Source organism: Eucyclogobius newberryi, unplaced genomic scaffold, assembly GCF_026437365.1.
Source record: "Eucyclogobius newberryi isolate DKJ021-1_F unplaced genomic scaffold, fEucNew1.0.hap1 SCAF_8, whole genome shotgun sequence".
Taxonomy (NCBI): domain Eukaryota; kingdom Metazoa; phylum Chordata; class Actinopteri; order Gobiiformes; family Gobiidae; genus Eucyclogobius; species Eucyclogobius newberryi.
This window is the reverse complement of record NW_027316500.1, coordinates 21,933,030-21,955,385: the sequence shown is the minus strand read 5'-3', so window position 1 is coordinate 21,955,385 and position 22,356 is coordinate 21,933,030. Positions and strand designations below refer to the sequence as shown.

At 41.9% G+C, this 22,356-nt stretch overlaps 1 protein-coding gene across 2 annotated transcripts; it reads left to right on the top strand.

The window, feature by feature from the left end:
• The first annotated feature begins 1,328 nt into the window (after nt 1-1,328).
• Nucleotides 1,329-21,234, top strand: LOC140350782 (protein FAM53B-like). Of its 2 annotated transcripts, XM_072436283.1 has the most exons (5): nt 1,329-1,475; nt 11,181-11,429; nt 12,638-12,692; nt 13,171-14,033; nt 20,129-21,234. In XM_072436283.1, the coding sequence occupies exons 2-5, from the start codon at nt 11,349-11,351 to the stop codon at nt 20,444-20,446; spliced, it is 1,317 nt and encodes a 438-aa protein (XP_072292384.1). In that variant the 5' UTR covers nt 1,329-1,475; nt 11,181-11,348; the 3' UTR covers nt 20,447-21,234. The 2 variants fall into 2 exon arrangements, with proteins under 2 accessions (XP_072292384.1, XP_072292385.1); XM_072436284.1 differs by lacking the exons at nt 1,329-1,475; nt 12,638-12,692 and having other exon boundaries at nt 11,185-11,429.
• Nucleotides 21,235-22,356: the final 1,122 nt, after the last annotated feature.

The following is a 22,356-nucleotide window of genomic DNA, read 5'->3' as shown; positions in this document are numbered from 1 at the left end:
TTCTAAAGGGTATCATTAATAACTGCCACACTGGATCCAAATGAGGAGCTGGGATTGTGACCCATTGGGAGTTGTTGCTGGGGCATGTTTTGGGGTAAACAAGCACAGCTTTATAAGAATTACTACTGCAATTTTACAAGGCTCTGGATATCCTGCCTGGGTGTGCATTTTCTGCTTATGTTTACCTCTCTCAGACATTTCCCATGAAGTAGACCCTCCCCATGGAGCAGCAGCTTAGCCCAGTCTCATGTTCCCCAGTGGGATCAGCAGTTTGTCTCTTTGAGGCAGTTTGACTAATTGTACATAATAGTGTCAACAGTCCAACAGTATTGTGACTGTGCTTGATTGCAGAACTAAACCACAAACAATCAATAGATTTCACCAACAAACTTTTTTCTAACATCCACACAAAAATTAAAACTACAGTTCTGCGATCTTTGATTTATGTTCTTTCATCTCAACTGAACTCTGTCGTATTGACTATTATTGCCCGCTTGGCATGCCCCACATGTAACATTAACCTATACCGTTTATGGTTTTGGACTTGGTACCACAGCCCATTGGTAGCACTACTGCTGTGAACACTATGCTTTCCTTTTAATCCTGGAGTGTGATACAGCAAATATTCATGTTTTTCCCTTCATCTCCTTGGTAACTCCTTTGAAAGTCTTCCAGTAGGATTTTTGAGGATTGGCTGTATTCTTGCTGTAGAAGCTTTCCATGGCAGGAGTGCCAATGTGGTGGGCTAGTTTAGTTTGTCTTTCCTAAGTTTGACTTTTTCACATCTTGCCTTCTCAGCCATTCATGTTTTCCTGTTAAGAAAAAGAGCAGCAGCATTAAATGCATCAAATGTAACATTGTGGAATTAGCTATTACTGTTATGCTTGTGAATTAATGTATTATAGTAAATAACAATAGGCCTAACTACATTCTTCTATTAGTGTCCTTAAAAAGACACCTAGACTTAGAAATGGTGCAAATATGATCGCTATAATGAAATATTAACGGGGTAACTTAAGGAAGTCTGAATGAATGCTGAGCATAGTATTCGATAGTATTTCATAGTAAATACCTTTGGAGGAGGATCATGGCGGAATGTACCATGAGACAAGGGGTGGACCAATTACACACTGACATTGTTCCATGTTCTATAAACACCAAATACATGCACTCATACGACATAGTATTGACAATATTGTAAATCGTTCCCAACACAAGTTTGTAGTTCACTATTACGTGGTGAGTCTGTGCGTCACGCGGAGCACGCGCCCCTCCAGTGGAAGTGGGCGTGTCCTGTGTGAACGCGGATATTGTGGCTGAAGCTGAAAGCAGTGGCGACTCTCAGCTGCTCGCAGTCTGCTCAGTCCTGTGCTGGCACTGCCGAACTGCCCAAAGTGAGACGTTCCACAGCAGATGTTTTTTACAGTTTCCTTTGTTGAAGATGGCCTAACTTCGACAGAACCTCGGCTGGCCAGGTAGTTTGCATAGACTCACCGTCAGGCTTTAACAATGTGTTTGTTATTGTCTCTAACTTGTTGGATTGCTGGGACCTTTGAGCTACTTTGTCTGTTGTGCACTTTCCTTTGGAACAGAACATGTTGTAAGATTATACAAGTTCAATTATGAACTATAAAGAACTTCAAGATGGATCTAATTACCTTTGTCCTTGTGTCCTATGTTACTTTTGATTAGGCTAAATGATTATTGGCAACTTTTTAAGAACTGTCTTATTGTCAAACAAAGCCTATATCACGCTTATATCACGTTGACAGCATGTAAGTGTTAAAACGCAGTCTGATTTTTGACCAAATCAACCTGTTGCTCTCTGAAATAGTGCGTAAAAAGGTGCTCAGGAGAGGAAAAGTCCTGGTGTGTGTGCATGGCTGTAGTCTCAGGCAGAGGCAGTGTGTGGTAGATCAGACACACATTGAGCTCACCACGACCTGTAGCATGAGGTCTATACTAGCCTCGTGTGCTCTCACCACACCAGGGTTTTTCCATGTCAGTTTGCCACAGTGGCCTTTGTGCAACCAAATATGGGCCAAATGCAAAAGTAAACCTATGCATGCTTTCAAACTTACTTTACTGACTTATAATAACACTTTTCCACTTGGAAGAAACCCTTTTCTTTTGACAATTGAAATCTGCAAAGTACTTGATTTTTGTGTACACTGTAAACAGAATTCTTAAGGACTAGTTTTGTGAGAGGGTTCACTCGAATTGTGCTTGAAACTAACTATAGAAAAGTTTCCTCTCACTGGCCCTTGGACACTGTTCGCTGCTCTTTGGGGATGCCTGGCTGGCTCAGTTAACTAAACAGGAAATATCAGTAGTGGTAGCAGTCTGAGGAATCTTGTTTCTTGAAATCACGCACAAATTGAAGGTGTAGCTTAATTTCAGATGTTGACATGATTGAGAGGCTGAAGTTTAATAGCATTTCATCTCCAGTGTGTAATTACAGAAGCATGAGAAGAACAGCGTTAAGCTTTTGACAAAATTCCTTAAAAACACAACAAAGTACAGTATAACACTGTTGTTGGTCTACTACAATCTTGTATCAGACGTGTAATTTATAGAAGCAATTAAGGTGGTCGGATGTCTAAAGGGATGTGTGTGTGCCGGTGTGTGTGCCGGGCCTACACATTGGTAGCGTCTTTGTGTCCCAGGCAAAAGGCCCTAAAGAGCCCTATTCTGTCAGTGGGCAGCTGTGTGCTGTGTGCTGTGTGCTGAGCCAGGCACTTGTCCTTTCTCTGTGCGTGTGTACAACTGTGGCCTCGTCGACACACTGACGCACATGCTCCTGCCTTCCCCTCTCTCTTTGACCTCCTCTATATTTCACTTTGACTTGTTGCCCATGTGTTAATATGTACTTTGTATCGTTCAGTGTTGTTGCCTGTTTCTCGCTCTCTTTCTCTGGCCTACCTCTCTGGCCTGGGGCATTATGCAAAGCTCCCTCTGAAGGATGGTTAGCTATGCCTGTCTGCTTCCATGCTTCTCACTATTCATTTTCACTTCCCTTTTATTCTCTATGACCCCACCGCCCTAACTGACACTCAAATGCTTCTGTTTCAAGACATTTCAACTACTTTAGCAAAAAAATATAACTCAAAGTTCTTATGCTCTTTGCTCATTAACACGATAGATTTGTAAGTCTGCCGTCCCGACACCCACAGAGCCAAAGACGTGAAAAGAAAAGAGGCTTTCTCACATACACCAGAGAAGCCCTCTCCCAACCCCCAAATGCAGGCACCAGGCCCTACTTAAGAGATGAAAAGCATTCTGGGATGCAGGAAGAATGCTCCCATCAACACGGGCCGCTGTGGTCTCTCTGTGGTGGTGATAGTGAGTCGTCCCTTGAACTTTTCTACAGGCCAAACAAAAGCCAAGTTGTGGCCGGTGTTGTAATGATTGACTCTCTGTTCCCTCGAGTCCCGGGTTTATCGCCATCTGTCACGGGGGAATGTTTGAGATACATACATTGGTCCGGTCAATCAAGTTTACATGAGTAAGGCATGTCGGCCACAGTAGGCCACTTGTTACAATATGTCTGCAAAATTATATTGTGATGTGATTTTCTTGAATTTTTATATTTACAACATTCCATTTGTAATAACTGTATAATTAATACAAATAGGGATATTAACATCATCAAAACATGTTTTTGTCTTATGGTATCATGTTATTATAGATCTGTACCGATTTATTTCTTTTCCCTGAAAGGAGGAAGTGAGAATTGAATTTGTACAGACGGTTCTAGTTCAGTGTATTTTTGGTTACTCCCAAGAAGACATACATTCACAAAAAAAATGTGATCAGGAGAACTGTTAAAATTAGGGATTAGACTTCTCCCTCTGGGGTAACACCAAGGATTTTGCATTTAAGCATACCGGTACATTGATTTGCATATTTATTTGTATAGGCTTTACACCAGATGCCCTGACACACCACTTTCTTTATCTGGACCTGAAACTGCCAAATGTATTATTGAAGCACAAATGCAGTTGCATGCAGTTGCTATTTATAGCCGAAACGGATAAGCAGATCAGAAATAAAAAAATATACCTCCAGTTTAGTTCTGCTAATGGGCTTTTTTAAAATCCTATGGTATGATTACATTATCACTTAATATAACTTTTATATCAAACTTTAGCAGCTGTTGCACCACCATACATCTGGGGTACTTAACTGGTTATAGTTGATTATTTGAAGTTATTACACATGTGTTTCTTTATAGCCTTTAGACGTGTGACCCACTTCCATACAGACTTGGCATTTAATGTGTTAAATGGCTGTGTGTACATGTCTAGGCTTGTGCCTCAGACCGAGCCAGTGAGTCCTGACAATCCTGCTTGCACAAAGAGACCAATTACCATTGCGACATTGGTCACGGATCATGCTGTTGACTTCTGCAGTAAATAATTATGTCTCCCAAATCATGTTGTGTATGTGTTACAGCTACACCTGTAGGTCATTCCACACTGAGGCCAAAATGAATGTATTTAGTGTGCCTCTTGTCTGCTCAGTCTGGGATGGATTTGTCTGGACCCTGTCAATTTTAGAAGTAGAAGTAGAACACATTGGCACCAACCTTTCATTTATGTTAAAGAAGCACTAAGTGATCTTTATAGCAGAGGGTCCACCTCCTGCTTCCCCTTGGTTTGGTTACAGGTCAGATCTGTGGGTATGTTGCCTCACTTCCGTAATGCCATGTGTACACTGACTACAGTATGTGTGCGGGCAAGAGTGCTTAAAATCAATGCGCCCTGTTACACTGGCAAGCACTGCGGTCCGTGGAATGAATCCGCAAGAAGTCTGTCTTTGCATGGAGTTAATAAAAAATGGACAATAGTGTTGATTTAATGTAACAGGCAATCTGCAAATAATGTAGCTGTTATAATGCATGTGTTTCAAGGTATTTCTATGGCAATACAACCCCTGTTATGAAAAGCATGAGAGAGATGAGCTTAATGGCAAACTGTAGAACATTTACTCAAAGCAATAACATCTCCATGGAGACAAGCTGATGGCTGACCTTCCACCAGAAGTGCACATTCAGAGGTGCACATGTAAAAGCCACACTAGGAGGATATCTTTAAGCACTGCCTCGAGCTGAGTTACAGTTGAAATGAATGAAATGCTATTGACAATTGATGTACAGTTTATCATTGCTTAGTTCTTAGTCATTTTGACTGGGCAGAATGATATTGGTGGTGAAGGTGTTACCCTGCCTACATCAAGTTACTATGAATGGATCTTTGTGGTTAAGCTATGCTAACACATGCAAGAATGCAACAGTCACACATTTACAAATTTAACTGATTTGCATAAGCGCAACATTAATAGAAATGACTAACAATGATATTTGACCAGCCAGACTATTAGACTTAGTTTTTTACATTGATTGATGGATTAGACAGATCATTTGCAAAGTTTTTTTTTTCTTTTTCTTGTCCGTGTCTCTCTCATTTGCAAATTCAATTGTATTTAGACAGTAATACTAGTTTAGTGATGCATCGGGCCTTTTTGTACTGGTTAACTCATAGCACTAAGCATAGTCTCCATAAGTTAAAGCCGCCTGAATGAATGGAGCAGTGGTATGCGGCCGGTGCTTTTCTTTCTGCTGCTCTCATCATATGCTTTTAACTCCCTTTCCCTTGCGATTCGCTTTCAGAATTATAATATTACGTAAATGCGTCGGAGGGCACTGTCACTTTATCGCTTGCTGATTGGTTGTGGCAATCTGTATAACATCACCTACTTAAACGACAAAAGGAGTGGTCCCCTTGCGCAGCATTTTAAGCAGTGGAAGAGAGGAGGAGGGAGATTCTGGCTTGTGCTGAAGGCTCTCGAGTAATGTATCCCTCATGGATTAGGGCTGCTAGTGTGCATAGCAGACAGGCACTCATGGATAATGGGAGAAACCACAAGCGGAAAAGCATGAATATGGGGGTGGGGGGGGGGGGGGCAGTGTAATTAGTGGGGTACCTGATGTATGGAAACTCTGGCATGCGAGGGTCACCCCAGGGGGCAAAATGGGCCTCATACTTTTCAGTTAAACTCAACCTGCAACACCTGATCCTTGCTCCTGTCAGTGTTGTGAGGGTTTTTGTTAACCAAAGGCCAGTCTGAGGCAAAGCTTTTCGACTTGTTCCATGCAGCAGGGCAGGTTAGCGTTTCAGTTCAGTTGTGCAGTTTATATGACGGCACACTCCAGGAGATAAAGCAAGGGTGAGTGGCCCAGTTAATCCGTCACAGGCTAAATGACTCCTGCGTTTCTCACATCAACGCTGTTATCGTCTGTTTGGGTTTGGTTGCTATGGAGACTCATTCAATTCACTGGAACACTGTACTTGGCTTCTCTTTTATGAAGCATATAATAGAAAAGCATGGCTGTGACAGACTGAACTCACAAACCATTTTATTACTACCTACATAGAGCTAGTTCAGATGCTAAATTTGTTATCACATCATCAATACATTTTCACAATCACAATTACAATCACTTAGTCTATCTTCACCATTGCATAAGCATTCAAAGAAAGTGCTTCAGACAAGTACATAGCAGATTTAATACTACACAATAGTTGTTTGTTGAGACCCTATGCATTTTCAGTTCAGTTATGATGAGAATATCACTTTCTTTCCTTGTGTGTTTGGTAATTAAGCTCCACACCCAGTTCTCTCACATGTGGCATGTGACCACAAGGGAAACGGAGTGCAAAGGGTTTGTTGCATGTTCTGTAGCACCTCTTAATGCTAGCTAAGCAGTGAAAATATATGGCCAGTGGACTTTTACATGATGTAAAAGTCCACTGGCCATATGTTGTCACAATAGTCTATGTCATAGACTATTGTGACTGCACGTTTTCTTATGTTCTTATAGGGGACCACTACGCTTAAACTTGCTGTGCTATTCCAAGTGTCATGTTTGAATAGAGGAAAGCTTTTACAGTTCAGGTTCATGGTCATTGTTAGGAATGTGCATAAAGTTTGACAAAGTGAGTACTTTACTGCAGATACACTTCTGAAGATGTAGTGGTGCAAAGGCCTGTTGTTTTTGGCCGCCGCTTTCCAAGAGTGGCTACTAGGGTGATGGCCACAAGACTCAATGGTATGTCTTGACCTCTCTAGGACCATTTTTACGACCCCGACCTCATTATAGGGAGGGCTGGCTGTGTGTGACACTGAATGAACTATCCACACCGCAGGATTTCAAGACAAAAGCCTATGTCACAATGACATTCATTTTTTAACCACTGTAATTTGGAGACAATTGTTCGGTTTCATGATAAGGGAGCCATGGACCACACAGATTTGCATTAGCAATAACCGCATGGGTGAAGCTTTTGTCATTTTGTGTGCGCTGTGGATTTTTGTATTGGATTAGTTGGATACTGTTTTCTTCAATTACAGCCACTGATCAAAGTCTTGACACCAGACGTGCTCCACACAAGTATGCAGAAAGCAGAGCCAATTGGTGATGGACACCAAACACCCCGTCATCAAGCTTCAGGGGGCCCCAAATAGGCTTCTATTCATCTGCCTGTACAAATCACAGTCTGGGCACACAGCCATATTATCTTAGCTGCCCTTTAAAGCACCCCACTAAGTCAGTGGCCATTGTTTGCCAAGAGTCGGTGTTTGCACCCCTGTATTTACACAAAGCTGATGAAATTAACGCTTTGGCTCTGAATTGGGTCCAGCTAACCATAATGCCTCATAAAATTTGTCCTTAACTAAGTCAAAGTATGTGGTTTATTAAATGATTATCAAGGACTATTCACCAATAATAATGAGCACAGGGCAATATGCTGTTCCATGGGCCATATGAGATGACAAAGGTTGATGCAGTATCTAGTCATTCATTTAGTTGCTCAGGAAAATCTGGAATGCAATTGTGCTATGCAACATAGTATGTACATTTTAGTAGGTACAATGTCTTTTAGTACAGAAATAGTGATTATTTCCCCATGTGGAACAATAAAGGAATATCTTATCTTATCTTATTATAAGTTAGATCAACCCAGTTGACTTACTCATTAAATGTGTACAGTTTTCCATTTGTTTGTTTTGTCCATAAGAACCTTCACAAGTGCTGCTCGCTGGCCGAGTGGATAGCACATGTGCAATCCATGTGAGCAAACTGCTGCTTCGCAAATTCAAATTCTGACAACGTACTGCACACCCTTCCCCAGTCATCTCCATTTCACGCTATTCAAAGTACTTATTATACATAACCTTTCAATACAACTTCTCAGTTTAAATTCTACTTACATAATCTCTTCTTTGTATGCCACACGTGACTGTTTTAGATTGCACTTGCAGCTTGAAGACCTACAAACTATTTTCATGTCAAGTTATCAGATCATTCCTGTTTAACACCCATGCATAAACTTTTCAAAACATTTTCCCTTATCAATGAACATGATCTCATCTTGCCATTCTAAAAATACATGGCATTACTTGACGCACAATCAAGAATGGTCACAATGTGTAATTTAATAATAGTCGCTCATCAGTGCTGACACAATGACGTTAGGTAATTCCCAGACGGTTAGACAAGAACTAATGTTTTGCTGAACCTGAGGTATTCCTGGTAGCATGATGATCTAATTCTGCAAGTGTCAAACCCATCAAACAAAAGGCAATAGTCTCCCCAGGCTGTCATGCAGATAGACTTGTCTGTGGAGTTGCTATTTTCAATCTAGTGCACACAGCGAAACCTACCTGCCTAAGTAAAGTCATTTTGGGCAGTTAAAATCTGATCAGTAGCACACTCAACACAAGTGCGCTCCGGTTCTCTCCCTCTTTTCTTTTTACTTTCTGCCCATTAAGCTCTGGTTACCCCCATTGCGTCGAGCCGCTTCATTAAGTAAGCATGGCTGCGGGGTTGAATTCGCACTTGCTCTGCCCTCTCCCATGACCTCCTATTTGCCAGGCAGCACACACAAGAACAGGTTAGCATGCGTGCACTCTAAACACATTCACACTCTCTAGTTTGTGTTCTAGCCCTTAATAGAACATGTCACACTTCTAATTGTGTTTGTCAAGAGTACGCGGTAGCTTTACATGTGCCTGCTGCGTGCGCCTCCGCTCTGCTGCATGGATACACTGGACAGTTGCTTTGTCCATTGGTCAGTGTCAGAACTAATCAACAAAGTGATGTGAAAATGGCATCAGCGTTCGAGTCTCCACCAACCAGCAGCGCCACTAGCAGAGGCCCAGTTGTGCTCCACTGATTTCCCTGGGATAAATGGAGATAATGGGAGTCATATGCTTGCGTTTGGTTTGGGGGCAGGCCTACACAAAACATTTATTGTTGCCATGGGGTTAAAAAGCAGAAGGGTTTGTAAATAATGTAGAACTAAAAGTGCAATTCAAGTGGTGTGTTTCTTTATCCATTTTTGTATAACCGTTTCTCCTTTTGCCACAAAACGTACTCGAGCTCGGCGTAACCTCCAAGGGACATTATATAAGTGTAACCGCCCTAACTTAACATCAAGCCACATGTTACATGGGTAGGATAAAAAAAAAGTGCGCCTGGAAGATCCATTAGCCTCATGTGCTACTCCACTGCAGAAAGTTGTCATTAGCCTGTAGCAGATTTGGAGGATCTCTAATTGGTCACAGTGTTTGGTGTTTCACTAATGAAGGAGTAAAGTTCAGGCTCAAGGTCATAGGGGTTAGTTCTGTGTTTGGGATAAATAAAGTCACCAAACATAAGGGAGGACTAAGTAATGAGAAACAGGCTGTACTAGGCCTCTTTTGGATATTGTGGAGCTGGAGAAGATTGGCTTGCTAGATGTTAGGAGGATGTTGTTGTATGTTAAATTAAAACAGAAAGTGCCTGTGTTTTCAGTTAAAACTGGTTACGGTACAATTCATTATTTCCATAGGGAAATTTGTCCTTGCATTTGACCCATCCTTCAATGCCACTGCATTGGAAAACATTCTCAGGGCAGTGGATCAGAACTACCTTAGCTGGAGGTTAAGGGAAAAAAAAAAACAAAGAACCCAGAGGAAACCTACTCATACATGGGGAGAAACATGCAAACTTCACACAGAAAGACCCAGGCGGCCCATGGGACACCCCAAACCCTGCACTAGACACTGTGCCGGCACGCCATTGTGTCAACTAAAAAGTACTTTATTGTGGTCACGTCAACCCTTTATTGTGATACTTTGTTGCTGCTTTATGTGCGTTTGCTGACCTATTACAACAGTAAGTTTGTGGTATAATGTGCAGGCGTGCTGAACCTGGCCATTATTTATTTACACTGTTCTGTTATCACAGGGTAGAATCGGCTGCACTAAAAGCCATGTCTGGACATGTTTGCCCCATATTTAGCATCTGCCTCAAATCTAAACCAACCCTCAAGAGTGTTTAAATTGTTTTTGTTTACTGCTACGGTCTGTCTTTACCATTTCATTGCCGCCGCAAGCAGTAAATGACGCAGCAGCCTTTCCTTATAGTTTATGCTCCATTTCTGTTCATGTTTTGCCAGCCACATCTGCACTCGTGATTTGATCTGGACGTGAAGACAAGCTAAGCACTGCTCTGCCTTCCACCAAGGTTCTCATACGTTCTGTGGCTTCTGCTGAACATTAGCCTGCACTTTTAGCATTAGTGTGCAGAAGGGTTTAGCCAGGATATTACATACAAGTTGTAAAGTGTCAAACCTAAATAAATAATAATAAAATACCCCTTTTTTAAGTCTCTGGCCCTATATAAACTATATCTAATGCTGAAAGTTAGCATGCCATTTTTTGGAGAAGAAAGTTAATTGTACATCTTAAAACACTGGGAAATTCAATGTTGATTTTACATTTTCAGTTGTTGTAGGTTTGTTTTATTTTAAAAGGGGAGCATTAGGAGATAAATGTTGACAGAGTTATCCTAATTTGCATCTGCAGAACAACCCAAAAACATTCAACAATGCGGACATGGCACACACAAGCACATACACTATTTACACATGCAATAACATCTATTACACTGATCCACACACAGATGCACACACACAGAGCCAGTAGCATTGGAGCGTGCGACCTAAAGAGTCTAATGGTTACAACCCTGGGTGCTCTTTATATTTTGCACACCTGCTGCTGTTTCTCTTCCCTTCAATGAGAACAAATGTGCTTACTCGTGTCACTTAAGGTTTTTTCGGTTTGTTTTTTAGTCACGCATCGCCTGAAGTGACTCGAGTCAGCGGTTGAGGCCAGCTCTGCAGATGGGATGCCACCAACCTGTCGTCTGTTCTGCTCAGATGCACCATTTCCTCTCAACTCCTCTCGTCTAACATGGCCGCTCATGGGCTTCTCCTGCACCTGACCAGCCACGAGCAGACATGGTGATCATCTTCTCAAAAACACTGGAAAAGAAGAAGGGTGTCAATGATGTAAGGTCCAAGAACAAGGAGAGACTGCTGGTGAGGGAAAATATGTGAACTTGTACTTTGCTTTTACTCTTGGTATTAAGCAAATAGAACATAAACAATAGTATTTTTACTGGCTTGATGTGTCAAATATCAATAGAGATGGCAAAAGCAATATAAAAATTTAAAACAACCTGTTACACCGATGGGTCACTACCGGTAAACACACTCTATAATGCCAGAATAGTTTTGAATGAATGCTAGTTTTTGGTAAAAAAAAAAAAGTATTCAATTGTTTTTTTGTTTTTTTTTTGTTTTTTTTTTTCATTTTGTTCTCCTTTTCAGCAACAAATTATGTTGTCCATAGCAAAACAAGAAACACAAATTAAAACAAGATGAAATAAAAGTAGGATAAAGTGCTATATCTGTTATAGTTGATACAAATGAGCGACTAAAATATCTAATTTTGTTGGTCTGCCTTATGAAGTTGGATGTAACAGGAGGCTCTTCATTGACTGTCTTTATTATTTGAACACAAAACCCAAAGCTGCCTTTTTATTACCAATTTATTCAGTTTATTGTGTTAACATAACCCAATTCCCAAGTTCAAAGTCTGTTAACTGAAAAAAACATTTGTTGTTGTGATAATGACCTAAGGCGAGTCCGTGCAGTGCATTGTATGTCAGTATTTTTGTTTCACCACCCAGCTGTAAGACGTAAGCTGAGAGACGCTACTGTCAGTTTAGAAGACATGCGAGATAACCAAGCCTTTGTTTTCTAAAGATCAGGTGTAAAGTCATGTCTCAAATTTAAATAAAATCAATGAGATATACTTCATTTAACTAGTAAGTAATCAGACATCTTAAGCATTTTGGGGCATGTTTTTTGTTGAGTCAGCTCTATTGGCTTTCTTGACTCATACATATTTTCAAATCTTTAAACCCTCAATAAGATTACCACGACTCATTACAGTCAGTCAATTTTACTTTCCTTAGCTTTGCAAACATTTGAAGGCAAAAACAGGAAGTGCGGAGCCACAAAAACATACGCAACGTCCGCTCCCCGGCAGTCTGGGTCCTGCCCCCACATCATACAACTCACAGACCACAGTCGGTTAAATTATCTGCTAATCTCTCTATCTTTAGAATCTGTTATATTTAAAGGAAACCCAACATGCATACATATTATTCTGTTCATGACTAAGAGGATATGTAGAGTATATTTGGAACTGTTTGACTGAGCCTCTTTTTACTCTCTTTCAGCGTGAGCTCCACACCATGAGCAGGGGGACCACCCTCTTCTCCTGTGGAACTGTGGGTAGGTTCTCTCCTCTTCTTGGTCTCTTTTTATCTTTTTACTTGTGTCTGGTGTATCCTTGATTCTGTCTAAGGCCCCATGTTAAATGAATGGCATATTTCATGTTATAATGGGCCTCATCAGGTTTCACTCTTTATCTGCTCGTCCACGTTCTCTTTGGGTTTGTGTCTCTCATCCCCCTCTTATGATCAGAGTGCACCTGCCTTCACACAACGTTGCACAGCGCTCTCACGGGAGGCAAACTGCAATTGTATATGCTGTTACCTATGTCAACAATTTCCCTTTGGCTTGGTTAGTGTAGCAGTAATTACCCCCTGTGTTAAAAGACAAGCCAATGCTTCAGTTCATTTCAGTGTCAACACTCCACAACAGTGTGGATTTAAATATAGTGTTGTGAATCTGTTTTTGACCTATGTCCCAATGGACCCTTCAGTACAGTTCCTATCAGACTCTGAATGTGGGATCTGTTTTATTGCAGAAGCAGACCGGTGGCTGGACATGGGCCGGGGCTGTGCTCTTCAGCAGGGACCTCCCTGCCAGACGCGTTCCAGTTTAGAAAGCCTATGGGACATACTACCTGAGCAGAGCAGCCACCCCTGGGCCAAGGAACCTGGATCCTCCACTGCCATCACCAGTCTAATCAGAGACCTCAACCTGGGGGATAGTACCAAGACGGGTGCTGACCTAAGACCCCTGTGTCTGAGCACCACTCCAGCGCCCAGCCAGGCTCCCGCAGCCCCACCCAGCAAGCGCCAGTGTCGCTCTCTGTCCTTCTCTGATGAGTTTGGGGGTTTCCGGTCTTGTTGGCGGCCACAGGGGTCACGACTATGGACGGCTGTGGAGAAGAGAAGGTGTCACAGTGGGGGCAGTGTCCGCGGCGGCGGTGGTCACTCAGGGAGTACTTTGCCTGCCATGCAGCGCAGCTCCAGCTTCAGCCTGCCTTCACGCTGCAGCCTGCCCTTAGACGGACCACTGGACCTGCCACTCTTCACCCAGCGCCTGCCTCTCCACCACCAGTTCACCGCCTCTCCAGCTCCCCCCACATCTCCCCCTTCACACCAGCAGCACTCCCGGCACCAGCCCTTCCTCCGACCCCTGTCCCTGTCTCATGAGCAGATCAGCCTGCCTGAGCTCCAGAGAGAGGAGGCGTCTGAGGCCAGCTCTCCAGACTCCACTCCAGAGCTGGGGAGGCGAGCTGCACAGAGGCCCCCAGGGAAGGGCTGCCTGGCCCGCAGCAGGTCCCAGCCATGTGTCATCGATAAGAAAATCGGCATGAAACGCAGGAGGCCAGAGGATGCCCAGGAGCAGCGGCCCTCTCTGGACCTGGCTAAGATGACTCAGGTTAGTCGTGCACACTGGCACACGTTACTATCGTTGCTGAGTGAACATAAATAAGCCTTTATGGCATTTTAAAACTAACCCTCTCTCTAAACAAACACTGCTTTGTTCACCTTCACGACACGTAGGCCATCTCTGCTTCTGATCAGGATTAAATGAAGGCAAATTAGGTTTCCTGGGCTGTCAGAGGGGAGATTTGGGACTAAGTGATCTCAGGCCTCCAGCTCAGGGAGTGGTGCTCACTAAAGAAGCATTCCTCATGTTCGGTCACGCTGCCTGGCTCTTCGCTTGAGAAAGCCTAACTCCGGTTATCATTTCATTTGCCCTGTTGTGTAAACTTGATGTCCAAAAGTTCAAGCCCTTTTCTGGTCATTACACAAAACTGTTTTATTTACAGCCTTAGCATTTGTTTAATTTATTCCAGGGGTTTGCTGTTGTGCGAGGCTGAGACATGGCAATACTTGATACAACCCAAAATAGTTTGCTGGTATTATTTTAAGGAATGTGCTGTCTTTCTAATCTTTTGCAGTTGGTAAGATTTATAGCAGCTCATATTGCACTGCTTTCACTCCCAAGAGCTCTGCTGCATCATTAAAAAAAGATTTGTATTTCTGTTACTATTTTCACTCATTCCCCAGTGGACATGTATTTTATCTCCCAAAGAAAATGCTAAATTCTTCCTCTGTGATACCTTCTGTGATGGAAAAAGCATCCGTTTTCCAGTTCTCTTTTAGAAAGCCCCTTCCATTTATCCCCTCCCTTCCCTTTTCCAGAAGGATTGTGTTCTCAGTCAGTCACCCCGAGGACCTGGCCAGAGTTGGATCAACAAGGCTTTGGTAATGGAGCCTAGCGAGCATGTTTCCTCTATTCATGCCAGCTTCTAAGAGGGGAAAATCTCACTGGTTCATCATACATAGTACATAAAAGTGTACACAAGTGAACAAAGCCTTTCAAGGACATTGCAGACGTTGTTGCTTGTAATAATTAGTTTAGCTAACTTTCATCGCTGCAGGTTCTTTTCATTTTACAATCGCGTGAGGTTAATCGTGTGGCTCCAGGTCTCCCGCCATCTGTGTTTACTTTATCTTGCTTTTGTACCTGCAGGAGGTGATGACATGATGCTATTCCATGTTAGGGCTGCCCTCACATCCCGCATAGACATTCATTAGCACCAATGTTTCTTAAACAGTTGGTAAGGAGCCATTTTAGTCAACACACGTTTTTTCATTGAGAAAATATATTCATAAATGAACTTCCAAGGAAATCAAAACGACAAAAGGCATCCAAATTAACCATGAAATCAAAGTGAACAATGTCAATTTCAATTGTATTTCCACAATTAATAATGCATGGTTTCCAGTTAATTCTATGGTGGTTTTATTTCCAGGGCCAGATCAAAAGGATTTGACAAGATATTACATTAAATCCACTTCAGAGTTACTACTTAGATTGATGTAACCAATACAAAGAGCAAAAACTCATCAGTGATCACCACAGAACAAGAATATAAAACACATGGATAAGTTTAGGTTCCACTTCAAACCCACTTAACTTATGGGTCAAACTGCCTGATGCTCACATTTGCAGAGATAAGCAACTATTATGTTAACACAACTGAAATAACTGCTATGCTGACTTTAAGAATGCCCTACCTTTGCCAAACCCTGGGAATAAATGTGACTATCTATTCTGAGGAACAGGTGACTTCAATGGCATTTGTTAGAGCCAAGGGAGTGCAGCGATCTGGCAGACATGATATTAGAGGACGCAACAATGTGGAAAATAGAGCTGACACGTGGAAGTTTTACCATTATGGATCAATGAACCTTTCTCATTTGTTATATTAAGGAAAGAATGACTTTCTGCCATGATCCGTCATCAACTAAAATGCTGCAAACTTCCTGTAACTAACAAATGTGGATCTTTTGAATAGATTTTAACCCTAACCCTAAGTTTCTCCAGTATCAGTAAATGGTCTTACTCTATACTTGCTGTGCTGTCGCCTATGTCACTTAATTTAAATGAGTGTTAATGAGTAATAGAGGCTAAAGAACACCAAAAGTGCAGTTGAGGTATTTGCTCAGTGTGTTCTAGAGCGCCTTGTGCTTGTGAGGGTCCACACGTAGCTCGTCCTCGCCAGATTCCTCCTCCACGTCAATGGAGCGGCTGTGAATTCTGCACATGCATATCGTACTAATCAGCGAGACCAAGGCTTCCAGAGGGATTTACAGAGTCCAGCCCCAGTATGCCTCAGATATCCCTCCTGTTAGACGGTGACAGTGACTCCTCTTTATCCCCGCCTGCCCTTCTCACTCAACAGTTGTTGTTTTGTTTTCCTTTGTTTTGATCCGTCCAATGGAAATGTTTTATTGTTTTGGAGTACTGTGTTTCTTATGTAGTAAAGACCTTAAGTCACCATAATGGTATGAAAATGCATTTATTTACAAAAACTAGATGGCAAAAGTGACATTTACAGCTGAGCACATATACTTGATAAGGTGACTGACTCTAGTTGACTAGTGGCCTTCTCTGTGTCAACTTGACAGAAGATGTGCACTTGAAATGTCATCCGTTTGACAAGCATAGCAGAGGTGGTAAACGATGGCAGTGTGGATTCATGTGCATGTGTGAGAGCATTAACAAGAACATAGTGAGCGACGCGGCTATTATTTGTACCCCAAACACCCTTCTCCTCTATTAATACTCTCTGGCTCTCCTCTCATTCCTGGCATGGCAGTCATGGTGATCATAGCTGAGTGGCGAGCCCCAAAGGCTTGTGGGAACACCTATGCGGGTGTCCTGAGGTGCAGCATGTGTGCAGGGACGAGATACAACATGTCCCAAGTGTGTGCACTGTGCGTCCCACATCACATGAGCCAACACTACCTGTGATAAGTCACCAGGACCTATGTTTATCAGCGTCACCTTTTCAGGACTCTTAACACGCATAGTTTCTGCAGTTTCAGTTTCAGTTTTTTTTTAAGTTTGTGCAGAGAGCACCCTGAGGTGCATTTTGACACTACATAGTACATATTTGCTATTACTTTGAATACGTGTGTTACTCTGTGTTTGTACATGGGAACTCTGCCAACGCTGAATACTTTACTCGATGCCATCAACTGTTTGTTCTAATTATACTTATAATTATTTCCATGTTGTTGCACGCAAATCTGTTGTCATACACCCACTACTATGGAAATTTGTGTGCAAATATGTAATAACAATAATAATTTAGAAACCTGTTTTAATTTAAAATGACTCAATTGCCTTGTCTGTACATTGTTCATATATAATCTAATCTCAACATTTCTACCAAAGGTGTCATATGTAGACTCTTAAGAAGTTTAGGCATTATCACTCTATTTTAATTTGTTGTGATATTTCAAATGTTAAATGAACACATAAACTAGAACTAGTATAAAGTGTAATACATCAAATCATGTCAAGTATGTTGTATATTTTAAAATGCATAATCAAAGGGGGTCAAATGCTACAATATGACTGAGAAAAAATGAGTGTCAACAACATGGATTTCCAAAGCTGGGTACAGCATGTCCCCTTAAACTTTGCACACCCAGACTATGTTTTATATATACAGCACGCTGCCTCTCCCCTCGTGCTCTCTGTTCGTCTACGGTGATAATTAGTAGTAGGGGTAATACATGGGGTTAAACATAAAGACTAGTATAAGTGCGCTGAAATCCCCTTTTCCACTCCAGTTGGGTAACTCCAGTAAATCTCCTCCAGCTCTGGTGCCCACTCGGGAAGAATTGCTGCTTAAATGTAAAGTTAGTGCTTCCACAGTGAGAAAAGCGGAGTTCCAGACTGCCAAAACCCTGGACTTCTCTCCCTTTTTTGGTCTATGTTATAGTGGAAAAAAGATTGAGTCAGTCATTGGGAGAGCTCACAAACCGGGATACACCCAGTTCATTGTAGCAGGAAAAGTAATGTCCGAACACATGCTCGGGAACATTAGTGTTGTCCGTCATGTAAGCCCTGGCTTGTATAGAGCAGACCTCATCTCTATTCACCTCCATGCTCCCAACATCTGCTGCCGGGCCACTCCAGAGATCATTAACCCCTTCACTGCACTGCACACTTTTGTCTGCGGACAGAAATCTAGCATGGAAAGGACATAAAAGACGAGCTCCTTGGAAATGCAAAGGTCAGGTGTGGAGAGCAGGGCACATGCTGTTCCTGTGGCATTCACACGTTCGGTCCAATTGTCAGTGTCAAATTACAAAACACCTTACCAGCAGTAGTAAAAGTTTAATGCAAACACGGACGCTCGGGTATATGGTGATAAATAACCAGAAAAGAGGAACTAGATACCTTTTGCGGTTTTGTGGGGGCATGTTCATCGGTTTAAACGTTGTGCCTGCGTGTTTACATGTGTGGAACGCTGAGCTGCCTTTTTGCTGCTCAAGTGAAACTCGATCTCAAAATGACATTTTGGAAAGCCAAGAGTTGAAGTTTGCGATGTCAAATCTTTCGACTTTTACAGTCTTTGTAGTTATGTTTATGTAAAACTGGTTTGTATGCTATGCAACGGCACGCCCAATTGTAACCTAAAGCTTCATCATACCTTTCAAACTCTTAGAACTTTTGTTAATACTTCAGACATATTACTGCCCTGTTGTGATTGCCAACCAACCAAATGACCTACAATGTGCTCCTCCACCTGATTTTAGTTAGAGCCACTTGGTTTTAAATCCATGTTTTGGCTCTGGTCAATTGAGATGTGACAGCCATTCACGAAAGCAACATAATGCAGTTACAGTGCTTGTCATGGTCATCGGCTGATAATTACGGCAGTTTTTATCCAAACCACTGTAACGCATTGTTTTCCAGCGAGAATCTCCACAAACATCAGAATTAACATCATTCTCCCCGTTTGCTCCCGAGTTACATTTTACTGCAAAAGATTTATTGAGATTTCCTGTGGTCAGTTTGGACTCGCATTATTCGTGATGGGAATTTGCTGGTGTCTGCCCAGCACGCTATTCTGCGCTTTAGGAGTTCCTGATCATTGTTTGGTTCAACGCTATCTTACTAAAACATAGACACTGATATGCTGCTAATATTGTATAGTTTGCTGTCACACATGCTGTGCCAATTACTCTACACATTATTCTACACATTACTGTACACTATACACTGGCCAGGCCTGCATTCTTTGTCCAATACATAAGTGGTTCTTAACCTGGGGGCCGCATATGATTTCAGGGGGTCCACAGAGTATATTATGTGCATATGTTGAAAAGTGTAACATGTATGCAGTCAAACCAGGCTCAACACCCTTCTATTGCAATGGTTATCTATTATCACCATTATTTGTTTACAGACATTAGACATTTACATTTTGCGGAAGCCTAACGACCAACAACAATTTAGATTTGATCATGATTCTTGTATTGTTTATCTTTGTTAAGCCTTTAAGGGGTAACTAAAAGAATTAGCTTCTTTTGAAAGTCTATTTTTATCACCAGATCGCTCAGACCTATAACCAATGGTTGTTGTTATGGGGTTTGTGACTAAAAAGGTAGAGAACCACAGCAATACATTACAACAATAGAATACACATTGCTATTGCTGAGTTTCAGGTGTTTATTTGTGATGGGTGGAGGCTAAATTCAAGCTAAAATTATATTCTCTTGATACTCCATTTTGCAGTGTTGGTGGATAAAAGCTGTAGGATTGAGGAGTCAGATTTTTGACATTAACATAATCACAATTAAGTGAAAACTTGAAAACAATTGAGTTGATTAAGTATTAAGGCTTTAGCTCATTAACATTCTAGTGTTGCATCAAAGCATTTTGCAGTTGATTTCGATACTCTGTTGGATTAGGATACAATTTCAATTTTGAAAAACCTGGGCTACTACCAGTTCTATGTTTTAAGTAAAATGGTTAATACTACAATGTACTTTTCAACACAGAATAAAAATGAACGATAATTTTACCATGTTGCCAGTAAAGTATTCGTATCAGATTTTTGACAACCCTTCTATGGTTCTTATTGTGTTTGCATTTAAAATAATCTTTTATGATAATGTTGTTGTTGTTGATAATAATGTCTTTCTTGTTTCATTTTGCAGAATCTCCAGACCTTCCAGAGCTTGAGCTGGCCTGGCTTCTCAGCGCCCGACTCGTTCCCCCCGCGGTCTTTCGAGATCCACTCGGCGTTGGACTTCAAACCCACGTCCCAGTCGAGGCTGGAGCCGAGACAGGAGGAGACGGAGGACCTATCGTACGAGGAGGACAGCGACTCGGCCTGCAGCGTGGGCTCGCGCTCGGCCTCCCCTGATGTAGCAGACAGTAAAACACACACCCTCTGGAAGGGCGAGTGCGCCACGCAGAGAGACATTTTCCAGCTGGGAGGAGAGTTGGATCTCGACCAGATTGAGAGAAACTGAACATTTTATAGAAGACCGTAAAAGACTGAACAAAGAGGGTTACAGAAAGTTACAGAATGTTGGGAAAGCAATAAGGAACGGAGCAATACAAAAGGGAACGAATGTTGGATGAAACACAAGTGACTTTGAGGATTCGGTATGTTGTCGAGGGGCGTAGACTTTGACCATTCTTACTGTTTGAATCAAAAAACGGTGATCTAAGTTCTTTTTTTTAATTGGGTGTTCAGCTTAACTCAGCAGCGGGAAAGTGAGGGTTAGTCTTAAAAATTGCACCTCGCCCCCACTGCCTCTGTGACCCGATGACCTTTCTAAAAGCTCGCTAACGTTAGATTTGTAGTTTTACTGTAGAGTGTCTGGGCTCTCCTGAATTTACTCCGAGAATGAGGGGACATGAATGATGTATATTAGGGTAAAACGAGCGTCTCATACACTTGACCCTTCTGTCCATTTTTTTTTTCTATTTTCGCACGCACAAGAGAATCTGACTTTGCTGAATGTAGACTTGATAAGCTTTAAAAAAGGACAGTAATAAAATGACGGCAGTGCCTTCTTTTCGACGCTTGCATTACCATTTCAAGAATCTAGCCTTCGAGAAGATCACGATTTATGACCCTTTTTGTAGTTTCTTAAGATGCAAAGTGTATATTTGAACGAAACACTGAATCTTCTGTTTTCAGTTCTAATTTCAGTGTATATTTTTCTAAGGAACTGTTTTTTATGAGCTGTTTGTGAAGGAGCAAGAATGTACAGCCTCTCTTCTAACAGAATGAAATAAACTTGCAAAATGTACTCGGTTGTGTTGTCTTTCTACAAATTACCCAAAGTGTCTTTTTGGGGTCGCTTTGATCAGCGGATCCTGAATAACCCACTTACAACTGTTTGACATCAAGAACTGAAAATGTAATCAACAATCAAAGCTGCATTAAAGGCACTTAGAGACGCTATTAAATTCTCTTGTATAACATTCTTTCCATGTTTAATGACCCAAACAATTTGATAAGAATAAGAGCGCTGAGATTGGCATGTGAACATTAAAAGTCTTTTGAGGGTCGGTGCCAAAAATAAGTAAAAGTAAACGCATATAAGGCACGAATAGCCTGCATATAGAGGCCACAAAAACACATGTTCGGCTCTTTCTGCTTTCTGATTTGACACAATTCTCCAAACAAATAACTTACTCATGTTATTGTATTTAAGAATAAATCAACATTACAATCGGTAAAAGTAGTGTTTGAGTTTAACCCGTGTACCTCGTATCTGGGGACACAGATGAGTCCTGTTTATCAAATTTGAAATTAAAACAAATCTGTATACCCTGTCTTTACCTCACAACACTGCAGTGATCTTTCAGCTGCATACGGCTTTATTTATGCACGCCACACACTGTTGTGGTTAGCAAAGTCTGTAGCTGCAGCTGCCTGCCATATTCAAGCAAGGTGGAGAAGTGTGAACTGGCAAACTACTTTACCACCACTACCAGCTGTTGTCTACATCAATAATTCCTTACAAAATAAAATCTTTTGCCCTGCTTTTAATTTGCCCAGTCGGTGAGTTTACCAGGTACTGTGTCGTTCCATTGTACACTGCCCCAAACAAAAGCAAAGGAAACATTGCCTCGTGCATGCAGCGACCTTTGAGTGAGCGGCGGAGGTGATGTCAGACAATCTGCCCTGGGATTTCCAGTGCAGACAGACCCACACGTCAGAGCGGGACCCTCTCAAGTCCGTCCAAAAGCCTGGAACCGGCTCAAAGCACCTGCCACCTCCAGCCCGCTCCTTTAAAGTGCATTCAAAGCCTCATGGTGCACGAGGGAGGCTGTTTGCTTAAACCAGTCATAGGCCCAGATTGTTTTTCTGACACTGAGAGGAAAGTGCAGACTGTTTACTCTCCAAAACAGGATGTCCCAACCA